Genomic DNA, 18,783 nt, shown 5'->3' on the forward strand with positions numbered 1-18,783 from the left:
AGTTTCAGTGCAATTCCAAAATATACATTTTCAGCAGGGCATGTTAATCAAAGTTATTCACATCCAGACACAGCCATTTAAATAGTTCTTCTGATTATCATTTGACAATTGTCCTAGCCAGAGGAAGCTCACGAGTAATACCTTCTTGAGGTAAAACTGCACACATTCAGTCTTTAAATGTACAAAACAAAGCACTACACAATTAAATATTAAATACAGAAACAGAGACATAAGTACTACAGCACAAAACAAAACAAGCAGTTGTAAACAAATTTTGTAAACAAAAAAACCCCAAAGTAAGTATGTGGTGATAGATATTTGGTTTGTGGATATAATAAATACCTAGCTGATGCACTGTATGGTATCCACACAGACAGTATTTGGTGTGAAAGTGTGACAGACTGTCAGTTATAATTTTTAAAAGGTGATAGATGTGGAAAATACAGAAAAAGTTTCCTCGTTTATGGGTGTATTTCCACAACTAAAGGCTATAGCATAGACAAACAGAGGCCAGTTAAACATTTTAAAAAGCTGCTTCCTTTCTTCTCCTCTTCCTTCACCTAAAAAGTGGGACATTCAACATTTGCTCATTTTTTCCTTTTTTAAAATAATGTTCACCGGCAACACAGGAAGTTGTCAATCACCCACAGAAACATTGTTACTTTAAGACAGGATCATAGTATCAGCAGGGCACAGCAGTGAAACAATAACAAGAGCTTAAGGATGGCACTGTGAAAAAGAGGCTTTGAGTTGAGTCTGTTGTGAATGGAGGATTTTGTAGCTTGCTGAGTAAATGGCCTGGTCACTCAGTGATGACAGGTTAATATACAGCAACAGCCCAGAGGTTACAGTTTAACAGAGGTTCATTTCAGTAAGGCTAAAATATTCAATTTTGGGAGCTTTGTAGCACTGGTTTAAGCATCATTTCAAACAGCTCACAAATAAAAAGTCAAAGGCTTTTCTATAAATCAGGCGCCACATGAAGTAATTATCTTTCTAGACTAGGAGGCAACCTGTAAGTTAAACACTGATATGTCCCATGATTCTTTGGAGTTCACTTTTTCCATCTCCTCAGTTGCTACAGGTATGCTGCTACATAAAAAGTGAACAGTTGTGCAACAGAAACAGAGCTAGGACACTCGCACCCATTTGAGCTCATGTTTTCACGATCTTGCTTCATGATCGGCATGCTTTTTTTAAATTGTCACAAATGTAAGCATTTGTTTATATTGAGCTATTTATTGTTTGAGCTCTGGGTGAATACTCCACTCAGCTGCTCCACAGGCTTGTGTGAAAGCACAACCCATTCATAGGTTAGTAAGTTAGTAAGGAACACTGCTACAGTCAGACTCGGCTGGGTGTTAAACACTTAAATGCTGCTATCACAAGTGCAGCAAACACTATGTCAGCATCTCAAAATCCACCAATGACAGAAGAGCAGATTGTAAGGTAACCTAAATTAAATATGCCCTTTACGACCAAGGAACATAAATAGATACATCACTCTGTAATTGTGCTATTTCTTCAATATGAGGGATTCAAAAAGAACTCAAAGTTTCAGTTAGCGCCTTTTCATTAATTTGACAGCATCTGAGCATGTTAGCTTTGTGCCTGAATGGGCACCCCGATAACTTTTAAGCAAAAGTCGTGACAGTAATTTTTCCGGGTAGAAAAAATTTGTGTCACATTCGACATGGCGTAAATCTGAATGCATGCCTCTGCTGCATCTGTGCGAGTTGAGTATCTCACGAGTTGATCCCAATAAGACAGAAAAGCTCTTTTTTTCTTTACGCGTCAATAGCTGCTGCCAATAATTCGACATATCACTCAAAATATTACAAACACACGTTTGTCTCTTTGTCAGTCCCCTTAGTATATCTTAATAAAACCTCGAGGAACATGAACGTAAAAGTCACCCATGTCTGAAGAACAGAATGCTGTCACTTTAACATTTTAATGTCCCATATCTGAAAAGGCCTCCAGAGATTAAAAGATTACCGTTATTAGAAGTTTTACTTATTACAGCACATTCAACATAAAGATAAGTGCTATTAAAAAAAAGGATATAGGTAAATTTCAGACCTCCTACCCAGAAAAATCTGATGGTGTTAATGGTGTGAAAAAGCAAAGCATTCACTGGTATGTACCATTAATTAATCACACCACACCCAACTTTTCATAAGGCTGATCAAAACAATGAGCTCTGAAAAGCAGAACACACTACATTATGGAGTGTAGCTGTCTGTTATTTTCAATTTAATTCAGCTGCATGTTTTTTTTTTGTTAAAATAATAGCACACAAATGTACAAAAATGAGAGAAAGACTGAAAAGAATGTGTGAATGTGCGTGTCTGTGCTTTTAACAGTGAAAAGTGATCAGGAAAGGCATGGTCACAGGTTAAAGGGTAATTAAAACACTCAATTACGAGCACCAAAAGCTTCCCCTGTACCGCTCTCTTTGGGTTTAAACCTTCCAGTATTTACAGCCACACCCCAAATCACTAATGTCAAGGCAGGTGTTCTCTGCCAGCTTATAGTGGGAAAACACCTGCTGTGACACCACTTTTTTTTTCCAGGTAGGGTCATAAGTGAACAATGGTTTAATCTTTCAGCCCACACAGAGTAGTACAGCAGGATTGCTGGTCCCATGTAACTGGGTGTTCATTTACCCTTTTGGTTCCTCTTCTTTTGTCTCATCCCAGCATGGATTATACACTTTTTTTCTTTTTTTAAATCTCCACCTCTCAAAAGCTGGCACTCCAGGTCTCTCACATTGTCCATATCCCACTCTACCTAATACACTCCTCCTCTGATGGGCTTTCTGATTCTTCATTCTCGCTGTCATCTAGCTCAGGAAGATCTCCCCAAAGGAGCAGATTAAGGCCTGCAGACACATGTGAAGGGGACTTATGAAGTCTTATGTACACATCTCATGGACTATGCAATTGCATAGCATTTCAGTTTTATCAAAGGTGAATTTATACTGACCCGTTGAATCCAGTCTGTTGAGAGTAGAAACAGCATCGCTATTGAACATCCAGAAGTGGCCGTTGTTACAGGAGAGCAGGCAGGGTTTGCAGGGGGCTACAACGTGATAGCCCACAACATTTCCACTAAAAGAGGGAGGGAGCGAGGATAAAGAAGAAACGTGAGTCAGCTATTTGCTGGGGGCACTTCTGAAAAGTGCCAACACTACTAGTGAGTTTCCATTATCTAACACATGTTTGTGTTTGCCCTGCGTACAATAACAAAAGCCCATGAACACAAATGAAACTCTATAAAGGTTCACTGTTTACTGTACTGTGCTGTAAATATGATTTAAAATTAATATGTGCAGACATAACTGGCAATGGCTTTAATATTTATTTAACTGACATTTTTAAGTAAAGACAAGTATTTTCCGGTATCATTTGATCACTTGTGCTAAAGTGTATAAATTGTAATGTTGCTTTTCAAGCACTACCTAATGTTTAGTATAGCAACAGGCTCAAAAATAAAATAATCAGCATATAAACTTACAGTTGACAGGCCCAACAATTTGTACAGATGTGTACATATGCAACTACCTGTTTGGTGTCCTTCTTATGAATATCAACAGATTATGTTTCCAAAGTAAACACTGCAAAGACGAAAAGGAATAATATAATATAATATATACCATTTGAGACATGCGATGTCTCTCAGTTTGCATTTACAGCTTTCAGTGGAGTAGCAGCTGGCCACAAAGTCAACAGTTCTGCGGGGAGGGTTCGTGCAAGGAGACACAAACACACCCATTAAAGGACAAAAAAACAACAACACACACACTTATTTTATATTGTCATACAACAAACCCTATTAATTATAACGGCAGCTTGGCCAGAGCATTGTGTATCTCCTCCAATCGGTTAAGCAGACAGACATCACTTTGCCACAGTTTTGCCACTTGCCTTGGAAACCGACATAAACAAAAACTAGCAGCACTACTAAGAAAATTAGCTCTTACCTATTGGGAGGTATGTCAGTGGAAAACAGCTCGACCTCGGTGTCTGCAAGAAGCACTGCCTTCATGCCTCTCGTGCAGAGCAGGCTGTCACAAAATATGCAGTTCACCTGGGTCACACACTTGTTTTTAAAATTAGCGTTTGAAGTAGACATTGTTGTTTTGCTAAATGCGGACTTCGCCCTTTTTTTCACGTTCTTTCTGCCTCCGGACAGCAAACGCAGAAAGGGAAAAAAGAACCAGACACTGAGAATTCTCACTAACCGTTCACTTCGGTTTAATAAAGCTGTAAATTAACTTTGCAAGCGTCAACGCTAGCTCCAATGTCCTTGTGCAAACGTTAGCCTTTCCTAACGATATAACGGAAGGCAGCTAACGTTAGCTTGTGAAACGAACATACGAAGGGATATATATATATATATATATATATATATATATATTCTCGCGAAACCCGCTCTATATGTATAAAACAAGCTGTACTGTTAATTAATCCACGATATCGATGAACAACTGGCCTGTTTTCACGGCTTACTGGGCATCCATTCATGTACTTAACAGCTAACTAAATAGCTGTCAGCTTTGTTTACAACTTCCTGGTATTTAACGGGACTTCCTTAAACTATCTTTAAAAGACCCTATACGCTATTTTGATTGGATGTACACTTTATAGTAACCAACGCTATTGGTCAAATTCATTACGGATTCTGAATGCGATTGGGTAAAAATTCAACTTGACGAACCCTGATTCAAAATTCTGAAAAAAGCTGATTGGTGGACTTGAATGTCGTTCACGTGTGACCGTTTGACCAATCGTGGTGGAGTGGTAGGTATGAGGCGGGGTCGTAGTTTAGCCAGTGTAAAAGAAAAAGAAAGTTGACATAGTAATAGGCTGAAGATGGAATGCATTTTAATATATGTATACAGGTATTCTGTTCTTATAAAAGCTGAATTTATGAAGGAATGTATGTATTTATTCACAACTAGCGTGTTACCGTTTAAGGGTTAGAATTTATATGCATTTACGCTAATGTTCATAGCTAAATAAAGCACGAGGCTCTCTTCAGCCACATTTGCAGTGACCTGCTCCTAAATAGGTGTTCCTCTACCAACACATTTAAACTAAGCTCACCTAGGCAAATAAATACCCGTCGGTCCTGCAGCATGCAAGCTAAAGGCTTGCTGTAGCAGATGTAGTTGTATGTACTCGTGAATGTGTGCATCCATGCCTGTCCTGCGCACTGGGGGCTGACCAGCAGCCAGCCCCTCCATCTCTCCACTTGGTTTCCTCTTTCGCACTTCAGGAGGTGGGTGGTGGAAGAGAGGGTAGCACTTTAGTTTAGACAAGCATACGGGCAGCAGTGAGATCGAGATTCGCTCGGGGCAAGTAACAAAAGAAAAAACTTTCCAAAGTGCTGAGTAAGAAGTTAATCGGGTTTTTTTTTTCGTAAAGGGAATGACTCTCCTTTCTCATGAAGCTGTTGGCACCATTACTCTTGAGGAGGCGGTGAGGCGCGGCGTCGGGAAGGAGCACACAGCAGCAGCAGCGCCAAACTCACAATGCGCCCTGAGTGAGCAGAGGCAGGGAGACAATACTTATCCACGGGAACACTGAAGAGCTGTAAATATCTCATTTTGGCTGTTTTGTTTCTTTTTTCCTTTTTTGAAAAACCGGCTCCAGATTGACAATCCTTCCATCTACGGCTGATTTGTTGAATTATTAAGAGAAATTTGACTTTACTGCGAGGACAAGTGGTTGATCTCCAAACTCAGCCATGACGTCTCCAGCGAAATTCCGAAAGGACAAGGAGATCGTGGCCGAATATGAGACTCAAGTTAAAGGTAAAACTTTTCAAAGCCCCTCAGATGTTTTCATGCAGCACAACCCGGAGAGATTTAGCGTCAAATCTGTGCTTACTTTACTGCGTGCTGTGTTTGATCTGACTTGGCGTAATGCATCCCATTTTTTTCTGTTACCCTCACCTCTCCTATCCTACCAGGCGTAAAGGACAGACTTGCCTTTGCATTTCACCAACCATTCGAGAAGGTTGTCATTGTGCAGACGTGGCGGATCACTTTTTGTGTGTATAAATAATGGCAATCATAAATGGTACATGATGATCAGCGTGCCCCCAAGCGTGTGATCGCTCTCCTTTAAGGCAACGCGCCGATGGCCAACAAAAGGCGAAAGGAAACGCTCACAAATTAGGTGTCGTCCAGATGTGGTCTCACCGCGGCCTCCTATCAAAGCATACGTTAAGGTGATGTGTGTATGTTTGCGTAGAGGACCCACAGGGCTGAGGTTTCGACACTGTACAAGGCAGGGCGTTTTCTTTCCCCTTCTGTGTCTCCTGCGTGTCTGTGCTGCTGCTGTGCACCGGCACCGCTCGCTCATGCGTTAAACGCAGACTGCAATTAAATGATCGATTTGTGCCCTGGCTTGTTCATCGATCGCAGTTCATCGGTGCAGCTTCTGCCGGTGATCAAGGACACGAGAGGGCTGGGAGAGTAGATTGTAGCTGTTAGGAAGGATCGTTTGAGTTGTTAACTAGTCGCTAGCTGATTGTTGTGTTTGTTGATTTTTTTCCCTGTCATCAGGCAGTCACACTGGATCCAGCACCCACTGTCACTCAGAGTGACAGTGTGTGCTTATCAGATCTTGGGGGGTGAGGGGTTGTGTGGTATGTACTTGAGGCTGGAGAGGGAAGGAACAGGCTCAGAGGTACCAGGAAGGGGAGTGGGTGTTACAGCATGTTTGCACTGTTACTGCAGTGCCAGATGACTAGATAAGATGGGCCACTGCTTGGCTTATCCCCCAACACCACCACCACGACTGCTTGATTCTTATTTCCATTTCGAAGAGAAGACACCAGCCCACTTCACGCCCTCGCCTCTTTACTGGCACCTCTCAGCACTCCTCTTCTGCTGAAGAAATTCCCCATGGCGTTCTTTGACGAAGCTTGATAGTCAGTAAGGAACAAAATACTTTTGAAGCGTTATCGGAGATCACAAGGTTGTTAAACTGGAATTACTGGTGTCAATGCACATATGAGTGGCAAACACAAGGAAGAGCGCTCGTCGAGTGTCTCAGTGAGGTGTGGAGCAACGGAAAGCAGACAAAACACACCTTTGATGTCCCCGTTGGCATAGATTTAACAAGTTTATGGAACCTCAGGTCATTGAAGCTAGTCATCCATAAGCTGTTGTTTATTTGTGCAGTTGAACTGAGGTTTATTTTAGACCTCTCAAACCTTTCCTTTCAATATTCTTTATTTTATTTTTCTGACACTAAATCTGCAACAAATCCTGGCAGAGGTTTGATTTGGCGATGCACTAAAACAGGTATTTCTGGCATCTGAACAAAACACCAGAGTAATTCAGGGTAACCTGGCTCACAGTTAACCATTTCTTCCTTCTTTGCTTCATTTGAAAACTTTGGCTGGCACCACAGTGGCATTAGCGCCGTTGTCTCTGTGTCCTTTTAGACTGCTGTTTATGCCCAGCGGCACGTGTAAAGACTTTCTGTCTGTGCTGTTTTGTGGGCACTGTCTGCTGGGTTTGTCAGACTGCGGACTTAATGTTTGCCCATCGACCCTCTGCATTGATTCCTCCTCACTGCTCCCCATCCTATCTAGAAGGAACTGATTATAGGGTAAATCTGTGCATCCTCATATCTATTTGAGGGGTGTGTGTGTGTAGAGATGCATCGAGATGCTGTCTCTTCTGTGACATTCCCAACAGCATGCCTTCACTACAGCCTGTCATTATCCTGTGTGCTGCTGCTAAAGACTCTCTTGTAGAAAGCATCAGGCAGCTCTCACTCTTTTTCTCTCTGTGTTTGCTAACGCGTGTCTGTCTTGTTTCCCAAATCTTCGCTAGATCCGCTCTACAAATTTCAGTCCTGCTAGCCAAGAAGGGCTCATGCGTACCTGCATGACTCTGCTATTATCAGGCAGAAGGGATAGACTTTACATGTCGCAGCCATGCACTGCAGCATCATGGGGAAAATGGATTTAAATCCTCCCCAGATGACATTCATGAAGCGCTGCAGCAAGAGAGGGAGAGGCATGAATGCTCACGCTCTCACTGATGAGTGTGCTTGACAGTGTTTGTCAAGCACACGGTGAATGGATTTCTGCTGATTATTCTGGCTTATTAGCTACTATAAATTTGTGTTTGTGGCCTGTGGTTTATTGTTTCTACAGACTGGTCACACTTCTGCAGTATTGTCATACATACATACAGTGATCATCTGTGCCATCATACTGTGTTCTAGCACAGTTGTTACTTGGTGGAAATAGAGATGGTATCCACGTGTTATGTAGTTTTAGTATTCCATGCAACATTAGGCAGTATTGGGCAGAAAAAGATGAAAAATCATCAAAAGCTCTGGTGAGATTTTGAGATTATTTGTTCCCTTTATATGGCTCAGTGTTTTAAAGCTTAAAATACACTCAGTAACTGGTGACTGTTTGACTTTTACAGATGGAAAATACTTGTATTTGACATTATGATTTGTAATGCTCTGTATTCTTTTGATTACCAAAAAATGATGTTGTGACTCGATACCACAGGCACGGCGATGTCAGTGGACGTGGTCACCTCATCTGTTGACAGGGTACCTGGATAAGGTTTTAAATGCACACCGGCGCTCGAATGCTGTCATCTCTTTGTCTTTGTTATTTCACACAGACAGAGTCCCGATATTCTAATATTGGATTCTGGCTGATGAAAGGAATTTTCCTACTTGGTTTGGAAGAGGGTGTGTGTGTGTGTATAAGTGCCTGAAGAGAGGCACACACACACACAGACAGATGTGCTGAGAAGTAAAAGACAGACAGAAAGAGAATCAGGAATGGAGAAAGAGGAAGAGAAAATACGACATATTTGCAGAGGGATAGAGAGGTTATGACTTCAGAGTATTGAGTTTTTTGGGAACCAAATAAAAAAAGCTGTGACTATTCACCAGCACTTTAAGTAGATCTTTCTATTGTAATTTTAAAAATCCACACGTGTTTGCAGGCAGGTAAACGAGGGTTAGGGTGAAAGCCTGTAAATGTGTGTCGACCAAACACTAGAGAGCAACTTCCTATATTCCAGTGGCAGCCTTTAATATCAGGAGCAAGAAATATTTTAGTGGAAAATTAAGGTGTGCCGAGTCTTTTAACAGATGTTTCATTTTTCAAATGCGTTTTGGCTCAGCCCTTAAGCAGCTGTCGGTGTTTTACACATCTGGGAATGTTAATAACTATCTGCCTTTGTTGCCACTGATCAATTTTGATTGGCCGTGGTGTTTTTGTGGTTTGCTGAAAAAAAATACAAAAAGGGTACGAGTGGCCATTCAATTTGACGTCGAACTGAATAACTGTTGCTGAGTTTTAGAGTAAATACTGAGAGACCCATTTAAAGAAACAGTATCCTTACTTTACTTACTTTTCCTAGCAGGCTAATAAGCTCAGTCATCTCTGCAAGTGTGATGTGCGTCTGTCTATGTGTACATATAAACTGCGTGTTTACGGTTGCCAGAGAAACATATGATTTAGGATAAATGGCTGCTTTCACTAGCACACAATAGGAAAGGTGGTGTCACAGCAAGAGGTTTTGTCTGCATGACTGTGGCTCTCTGTCTTTGTTTTATGTGAGGTTCTGTGCTTGGCCTGTATTTCTCTTTGCGACTCCATTGTTGTTGAGTGATGTTTATTTGAAGAGAAGGTGCAGGGACAGTGTGGAGATCTCTGTTTTGTCTTTATCCACGTTAAGGGGCAGAAGGAAAAGTGAAACGACACTTGAAACACTGACCCACTTTTGCAATGGCTTTCATATCAAATGGCTATGAACCAGGAATCAGGGTTAAGCTCTTAACTACTGCTTACTGACCAGTCAAGTTTAGTTGAAGGTCTTATAAACCATAGTAAGACACTGTAGGCCTTTTGGCGAATGTCTCCACCTTTTGGCTGTACTGCAGGAACATCAGGTCTAGACTCTTAAATGGTATGAACTTGCTGGGAAGCCAACATTTCAAACATTTAATTGTTCTATATGTCACATTTATTTTGTGGCATGGCAAGTGGAAAATGGAGAGTTCCAAGTTCTTTAGGCTACTGGACTTTATAAAAGATAGTTAAAGCCTACTTATGGTTTTAAATAATGTTTTCTTCCTCATATCTGTTATTTCAGTTGATAAACTGAGTCTGAAATAGTTATTATGTGTTACAAGAACATGTCTAGGTGTCATATCAGTTTAACAGTAAACAAAATTATAACCTGTTGCTTAATGCCAGGGAAGTGATAGCAATAATCTATTAACTCAGTCTGTGGTTTTTGGTGCTGTTTTCCTCATATTTGTTTAGGATTATAGTTTGCTCTTCTTTTGGCTCCTCATTCCTAGATTCTGAAAACCTGGGTTTACTCATTGACCTTATAACCAGTGTCATTTGACCATTTGGCGTGACTGTAGTTAAGTTTAGTTAAGTCAGATGATGAAAAGATATCCTGGTTGTAGAGCTGGGCGATATGAGATTTTTTCATATCACGATATGTTTTTTTCATTTCAGGCGATAACGATATCTATCACGATATAAGCCAAATAACTATATTTGTAAGATTTAAATGTGCCGTTGCTCACAAGTAAAATGTGAAATAATCAGCTTGTTTTTATTTAAATATTTATTTCCCATAATAAGTTCAACAGATGTACTTAAGGAACATGAGACTTTTTCAGATAAATAAAGGCAAATATTGCAAACTACACAAAAGGCAGCCGCTAAAGCGTTTAAGTTTCAAAATAGAACAAACGAAACAGACTAAATTGTCAATTCCACTTAGAAACAAAATATTAATTCTAAAAATAAATCTTAGTTTGTTTTACAGAAGAACAGACAAAACTGACTAACTTTTGTCAATATCAAATAAACTGAGAACTAAAAGGAAATTCTCAATCTCTCCTTGTTGTATAGCTTAGCTTTTCAAACAGTTTTAACAGTTACTTTAGTCTGACAAAAGCCGAATGACGAATTAGCGCTTCCAGTCAGAGACTGAGGCTACGTCCACACGTACACGGGTATTTTTGAAAACGGAGATTTTCCGTTTTCGTTTTAAAAAATAATCCCGTCCACACATAAAGGCAGAAATGAAGGAAAACGCTGCTATGAACATGCCAAAGCAGCAGGTGGCGCTAGATTCCTAACCGTGCAGAAATGTCGGCCAATCAGAAGTCTAGAAGCCTCGGTGGGAAAAAGTAAACAAAGCTGGGGCATAGAAGCAGAACTGAGTCGTATGTGTGGAGGGACAGTAACTGTCTGTATATGTAAGCAAACACTGCAGAGAGTAGGATTAACAGTATTGTAGAAATTCATTTCACCGAAACAATAACGTGGCGCACAGTGTGACGCATGCACCAGTTCATTGTATTTCCAGACTTGCTTTCGGCACAATTTACAGTGCACGCTACTCTGTTTTTTGTCAGACTTGAAATAGCCGAAATACCTTCACACTACGGAGCTTCTATGGCTCTTCCGTTCGACAATCTCTCCGGCGTTGGAACCATCATCTGTTTTCTCTTCGGTCACGCTCGGTTGATTTTTCTAGTCGGCACACTCATTTCCTCCATTACGCGCTGGCTCCATTACCCGCTGGCTGCTTCCCAAACAAACACACGTGCAGCTTGGCACTTGTGCTGTACGTAACAAGTCACGCGACGTGACGCTGCGGCTGTGATTGGTTCGGCTCTGCGCTACTTAGTTTGGATTGGCTGACCTTTTTTTTTTTTTTTTGAGGACAAGAGCAGCGAGGTCTATCGCGATAGCTTAATTTCTCTATCGAGTAAAAGTTATATCGCGATACATATCGTTATCGTTCTATCGCCTAGCTCTACCTGGTTGTGTTGAACTTGTTTGCAGCACAGGCCCTGTTTGTGGGTGTGTGGTTGTGAGGACGAGGAAAAGCTTCATGTGTGTGATCTTTTTAACAACGTCTGGCTAACTAGAGCTTGACTGCATTGACTTAGTGGTGCAATTATCAACCGTGAGTCAGTCACACAAGTCTCTAACATTATTTGGCGTATCCTGTGTCAGTGTTTGTGTGTGTGTTTATTTATCAGTGTGTGTTGGTATAATGGGGCAGAGGAGGGGGGCCTTGGATTTGAATGTTGTATTGTAAGCTGACTAAAAATGCTGACAGAGCTTAAAATAATCACTCAGGAAGGATGTTTGTGTGCAACTTAGGTTTCGGAGGCCGGGACACACAGGAATCATACAGGAGTGTGTGAAGCTTCCTGTTTGGACCCATGGCTTTGTGTTTGGGCAAAGGAAACGAATGTCTTTCATGCACACACATATGCTGTGACCGTGATTCATGCGTGAGGGTCGTTTTCCCTGCAGTTACCGTATTTGCCTTTCATCATATAAAAGAACGGAGAGAAAGATTTTTAAAAACAAGTTTATATATATATATATATATATATATATATATATATATATATATATATATATATATATATATATATATATATATATATATATATATATATATATATATTAGGGGTGCAACGATATTCGTATCGATATTGAACCGTTCGATACAGTGCTTTCGGTTCGGTACGCATATGTATCGAACAATACAACATTTGTAATTTATTTTATCAATTTTCCTTCTGACGATGCTGTCTGTGTTGAGCGCTCAGTGAATCTGCATTCGACTACTCCGCCTAGGCTCGACAGTGCAGCCTAGGCGGAGTAGTCGAATGCAGATTCACTGAGCGCTCAACACAGACAGCATAGTCAGAAGGAAGAGCGCAGGGCAAGCTAGCGAGACAGAAGTTAAGCTCTCCTTGTAACAGGCAAATTGAACCTCATTCAGATCTGGCGTTTGGAATTATTTTGGTTTTCATGTGACGTATGACCCTGAAGGTAAGCGAGTCATGGACTAAAGTAAAACAGTATGTTGGATGTGCCATGCAATGCTCAATTACATTGGTGTGAACTAGTGTGTTAGCGCAGTTAGCTCGTTAACGTGTTGGCCGTCTAGCCCCATGCACGGAGCGATCGGCGGTAGCTCGTTAACGGAGATTTGCCGTGTTGTGGCGTTAAGGTCATTTCAACGAGATTAACCTGAAAGCACTAGTGGGAACACAACGAATATGACTGCACATTTACGCCGACATCATCCTAGTGCAAAGACAAATACAACAAGCATGCTACTAACTTTAGCCGAGTCATTTAGACAGCTGTTAGCACATGATTCTCCTTATATCTTTAATATGCTGCTGAGAATATAGTCCAGAAGAAGCGGATAGTATAGCTTTTATTTTGGAAAGAGCCATTTCTCTGTAATAAACTCTCTTTTCCAAAGATGAGTGATTCCTCAATCAGATACAGGGCTCGCAATATCGCTAGCCCGACGTCCCGGAGCTAGCGATTTTTTCAGTCGGGCTACCAAAATCTATCTCTTCCCTGCCCGTCGGGCTATTGTAGGAAAAATATATGTCAATGCTTTTGCATTCTTTCAGAAATGTAGCTGGGTAATTATGTCATTGGCATCGGTGAGCCACTGTCAATATGTGACATATTGAAGTCGCGTTTGAATTTGCGCTTGTTTTTTTGCTTTCACTTTGCAATCGCGCGAACTGTGTATAGAGAGCGACAGCACTGATCTGTGAGTGATGATAATTTGTGCACCAATTCCTCTGACATCGTCTTATTAATCGTTAGCTTACTATGCAAACATGACAAGTGAAATCTCCCGCAGCAAGCTTAAACATGTGAGAGGTTGATCGCGCAGAGAATCGCTGAGCTTATGTGAGTGCATGTGTAAAAGCATTTCAGTTCTGCTGAGCCAAATAAGACAGGTCAGGGTGAAGAAGTGACAGCCAAAGAAAAGCTTACCACAAAACGGAGAAGTTATGACAAATCAGACTATAAGGCAAAAAGAAAGTGCAGCTTTATGGTTTCATGGACAAAAGAATTTCTGTGGCTGCGATATGACGAGCTAAATAACCAGGGCTGCACATAAGTGGTCCGCAGGTGCGCATTCGCTGTCAAAATAAAAAACACGCACAAGGGTTAGGGTTAAATTTAAAAACTGTACTTTTGAGTTAAAATATATATTTATAATTTTAATAAATGACAAATAAAAAATGCATGAACATTTTTTTTGTATCGAAAAAATATCGAACCGTGACACCAAAGTACCGAACCGAACCGTGAATTTTGTGTATCGTTGCACCCCTAATATATATATATATATATATATATATATATATATATATATATATATATCTCCTCAGTTCTCTTTGCAAAGTCACAATAGAACAATGTGTTCCAAACCAGGTGTCCCACTGTCCTTTCAGTTCTGTGTGTGGGACAGTGCGCAGTAGCAGTCGTCTTGTGCCATGTCAGCGGCAGACATAACATGGCTGAAAAATCGCATTGATTTTCTGTTCCCGTTTGCTTGTCTGCTTCCCCATTCTTCACTATTCAGTATGACAATTTACTGTGAGGCTCCTGCGGCACCTGAGAGAAAACACACAGCATTAAATTGACTAACTCTGTAAGTGCTGATCTGGCCTCCTTCAGTGCAGACACACACAAATGTAAACACAGATCACTAGTAAGTGAGTGTTTTGTTGCGATGTGGACCGAGATGTCTCACTGACGACGCAGTCGATTGCTGAGAGATAAAAGAGAAATGTCTGTTTCTTACCTGGTGCAGTAGCAGATCTAAGATGTGACAGCTCATCAGAGAGATGATGACATGTACGGTGCTTTAAAGTGAATGATAAACACAAGAAATAAAATAGCTGTTAGAGGGGCCAAGTGGGTAAGGACAGAGGTCATCTAGTCATCTAGATGACTGCTGTTAACTACTGCCAGATGTTCCAGATGCAAGGATTGGGTAACAGATGTTGTGTTTGCCCTGGTTGGCTACTCCCGACAGTTTGGCTGATACCCCTATACAAGGCCAACAGTGCTGAGGCATGCTGTGATTGGCTGAAATCTTCCCTCCCTCTTTTCAGGTGCCTCTGCTTTTTTTAATTTGAAGAGCTGCTTGTGTGTGTGTGCGTGTGCACGTGTGTTTGCACATGTGTGTTTGGGTGCACCTGTTTGTCTGGTCAATATGTTGCCTCGTTTGTGACATTTTGAAACATGTGGAAGCTATTTGTTCATGCAGAACACACACACACACACACACACACACACAGATGAAGCCTTGCAGACTTTGTTGTTACCTGCTGTAGATTTTGTTTTTGCATAATTTCAACTGTAGCATTCCACCCAGACAGTTGGTTTTTGTAAGCTGATGAAGCTGAACAGTGTTGTGTTGGAGAAGTTACTACTTGCCTATGTTTGTGCGTGTGCAGGCAATACGTTTCAAATCCTTTTTTTAATATTGATCTGCTTTGTTTTTTTTATTGCTGTATCATATATTTCCAAGAAACTCAACAGATAAACTTTCTGTAGATAAAATGACCAGATGGAAGCGCTCGATTGTGGCTGATACTGAAATTACTAGATATGCAATCGGTGTCGAATCATACTTCATTACAAACCAGTAAATCTGTCTTTTTTAAACCAGAGATATGGAGTAGATGGTTACCTTAGAATAAAACAGCTGGCATGTATTAGTTGCAATAAAAGATTTCCGCAAATATCTACTTCCTCTTTTCTACAGATGTGCTGCTGGTAGTGGTGCCTAAGCTGGAATAAGTTCCTAACATTTCTTTAAAAAACAAAACAAAACACAGTCACAAAAAGACATATTTAAACACAACTATTTCATGATGAGCTTATTTGTACAGACCTGAAACGGTGCAACATCGCATAACCATTCCTCTGTAAACAATCTAACCCCTGAGGTATGATAGCAATGAAAAAGCTACAGGTACAATTCCACTTTGCAAAGCAAGAAAAGTTATATATCTTATCATTTGTCTTTTTTGTTTAATTTTATAAAAGCAAAATAAAAAACAAGCCTCAGATAAGCAAGCTTTTCCTAACGAGAATGCCCAGGAAGGACCTTGATGAAGGAGATTCAGTAAACAGGAGCCAGAACAACATTTCATTTTGTAATTATTTTTCAACCAGGATGCAACATCTTGACATCCAAACAATGATTACTGTGGGTCAGAATGTTTGCTTGTGTACACACTCTGAAGCAAAAGGCTCTTTTCAGTATTTATCAGTTTGCTAAAGGTTTTTTTTTTTTTTTATTTGCTCTCCATCCACCCATCTGTCCATTTTCTTTCACTCAACCAATTCAAGGTCATGTAGAGGCTGCAACCTTTGCCACCTGTCATAGGGCAAAAGGCAGTGTATACCCTGGCCTTTTTGCAGGGTTTTTTTTGTCTCTAAATAATCAAAATCTAGAGGAAAAAGGCGAGACATGTTCCCCAGAGCCCAAGTTAATCCAAGTAATAGTTCATTTTTGCATAAAAGACCAAAATCGAGTCAAACCAAGTTCTTGATTACAGATGTTTGTAGAATCACATCAGCCAGTGTGAATGTGCATGTTACCCAAGCACCTTTGAGGTATTGACCTCTGTTTGGGTGCCTCTTTGCAGGTTTACTTTCTTTATCTGCCACACATAGCACCAGCAGAGCAGTCAATAACAGCCCCCCCAACACACACACCTTTTTTTCCAAATTGTACTTCCAGTTTTCACAAGTTTCACAAGACCACTGTGAAAGGCAAAGGCAAATGTTTACCCCCCCTTTAAATTATTTTGCTCTCCTTGCTCTTTCTCATGATGTTTGTCAGCAGTGATGAAATGTGATGCACACACATTTTCAACACACCTCCTATGGCAGCTTAAACCTATAATCATCACTTTATGATTACAGCACACGGACTGTGCGTGCATGAGCCTCACTACCGGACACTGACTCGCAACCAGCTGAGAGAGAGAGAGAGAGGATGTGTGTGTGTGTGTGTGAACATCTTTAAGAACAGAGGGATCTATATAAAGCTGAGCACGCAAAAGACAAAGCCCGCTCATATCCTCTATAAAACAATCGATTGGGGGGGGGGAAGACATCCAGCTGTAAATAAATAGGGGGGAGGCAGAAAGAAAGGAGAGAAAACACAACAGTAGGTTGGATAACACTCCCAAGGGATGCTAGAGGAAACAGGTTGTGTTTGAACAGCTCTCATACTGACCAGAGAGCAGGAGAAGAAAAAAGCAAGGGTTCTAACCGTGGAGGGGGGGAAAAGGAGCAGGGCTGGGAAGAAGGAGAATTAGGTGAAAGAAGAGGAGGAGGGATCTGCATGAGGGCTGAATAGCAAAGGATTGTGAAGAAAAAAAGTGAAGAAACCCCACTAGACTGTAAGATCCATCTGCTTACCTCAATAAGCGTGTGTGTCTAGTATGCACACTTATTAGCCTTTTCACTCCCCATCTCCATATCTCTTGCCTCTCCTTCCCCCTCCATCAGCAGCTTTTCTCAGCACGTAGGCAGAGTTGGTTGCTAGGGTAACTGAATTGCCCCCATTTTTCTAGGTTTGTGAGGAGCTGAGGGAAAATGTGAAAGAATAATGTAGGTTTGCCTAGCCTGTAGGGTCTGGTTAATCAGGTTACTCCTATACACATACACACACCCTGGTTCCATTCTGAACCTTCAGACCTCAGTCCTTTCAGGGGTTTTTTTCTCTTGCTTTGCATCCTTGTGCTTTGTGTTTTCTCTCATCTGCTGCCTTTATTCCCTCTTTTCATTTCTCTCTTTCTGCACAGTGTTACTGCTGTTTCCTCATCTCCCTCTGGCTCCCTCTTCCCATCAGTTTTTTTTTAAGCGGGGAAATTATTAAAGCCTGAGGTTGTGTTTTAAACCTGCATTAAGATCAAACACTGTAAATCGGTAGTAGTAGTAATAGGGGGTGGATGAGTTTTACAGGTACCAAGGAGAGAATTTCAGTATTGTGACAAGTGTCTGTGTGTTGGAACAGAGCAATCGCGGCACTTTGGCACTCGCCATTCGGGTTCACACCTCTCCTAATGCTGTTTTAATGAAGCCATTCATCACCCTTTCTCTCTGAAACTCCACACACGGACACGCTGATGCCCACACAAACATACACACACAGCCTCTTCCTCTCTCTTTTCTTCGGTATAACCGAGTGTGAGAACACAGAGTTCTTCCCCCTGCTATGTGAACCTGTTCTATTTTAGTTTTTCCCAGCGTCAGAGCTCCTCCGATGGAGATTAGTCCCCTCTTGTAGGCTTGTTTAAAGTGCTGATTCCTAGCTTTGGTTTAAATCTACTGTTGTGTGGGAATACTGTCGTTTTCTTTCCCACAGTCAATACATAATTTTTTGCTAGCATCATGATAAAAAAAATGTTTAGGGGGTAGGTTGCTGCTCTGAAGAGGGAGCATCCCCTGCTCTCTGATCCTTAGAACACAAAAAGCCAGCCCTCACATTTAGGCCCCTTGCCCCACACTCAGACCATATGCACCACCTCTACAAACACTCGCTTTACTTAAACAGTGTTTTGGCTGAATGGCTCGCATTTTGAGTTAGCTGGTTTTTAGGAGCAGGAAATAGATGTGTCAATTAAACTCTGCCTTAAACTTTTATTGCATCATTGCGCGCAACTCATTACAGCGGGCTCTGCTTTGCCGGTAAGGAAACATGGCTGCATGTGAGTAGGAAGCAACCACAAAGGCTAAAGGCTCATTTGCTTTTTCTGCATGACACAGCGGGGGTCGATCTCTCCCACAGTCATCCGACCAATCTGGGAATGTAGCTCTGGTGCCCTCCGGGTTTGGTTAACATGTGTGACGTTTCTATAGCGAAACACTGTATGAGCAAAAAAT

The 18,783-nt window shown here is 41.2% G+C and overlaps 2 protein-coding genes across 3 annotated transcripts in view; one reads left to right on the forward strand and one right to left on the reverse strand.

The window, feature by feature from the left end:
• Positions 1–2,582: 2,582 nt before the first annotated feature.
• LOC146632033 (protein FAM72A) lies at positions 2,583–4,158 on the reverse strand. Its single transcript, XM_085353992.1, has 4 exons — positions 3,986–4,158; positions 3,659–3,736; positions 2,989–3,113; positions 2,583–2,884 (listed from the first exon to the last, which is right to left on the reverse strand). The coding sequence occupies exons 1-4, from the start codon at positions 4,135–4,137 to the stop codon at positions 2,790–2,792; spliced, it is 450 nt and encodes a 149-aa protein (XP_085210118.1). The 5' UTR covers positions 4,138–4,158; the 3' UTR covers positions 2,583–2,789.
• Positions 4,159–5,315: 1,157 nt separating this feature from the next.
• Positions 5,316–18,783, forward strand: part of srgap2 (SLIT-ROBO Rho GTPase activating protein 2) — a 56,779-nt gene continuing 43,311 nt past the window's right edge. For both annotated transcript variants that reach the window (XM_085353188.1, XM_085353189.1), the window contains exon 1: positions 5,316–5,821. In XM_085353188.1, coding sequence (XP_085209314.1) covers positions 5,755–5,821 — 67 coding nt within the window. In that variant the 5' untranslated portion in view covers positions 5,316–5,754. The remainder of the gene's footprint in view (positions 5,822–18,783) is intronic.

Source organism: Diplotaxodon limnothrissa, linkage group LG5, assembly GCF_057381915.1.
Source record: "Diplotaxodon limnothrissa isolate DT_005_m linkage group LG5, D_limnothrissa_male_GT1.1, whole genome shotgun sequence".
Taxonomy (NCBI): domain Eukaryota; kingdom Metazoa; phylum Chordata; class Actinopteri; order Cichliformes; family Cichlidae; genus Diplotaxodon; species Diplotaxodon limnothrissa.

Bases quoted from the DNA above. Each gene is read 5' to 3' on its own strand.
- LOC146632033 (XM_085353992.1), bottom strand. From the start codon at position 4,137: ATGTCTACTTCAAACGCTAATTTTAAAAACAAGTGTGTGACCCAGGTG. The intron at 3,114-3,658 runs GTATATATTATA...TCCCTCTTTTAG, and splicing joins GACATCGCATGTCTCAAATG to TGGAAATGTTGTGGGCTATC. The intron at 2,885-2,988 runs GTCAGTATAAAT...ATGTGTCTGCAG, and splicing joins CAACAGACTGGATTCAACGG to GCCTTAATCTGCTCCTTTGG.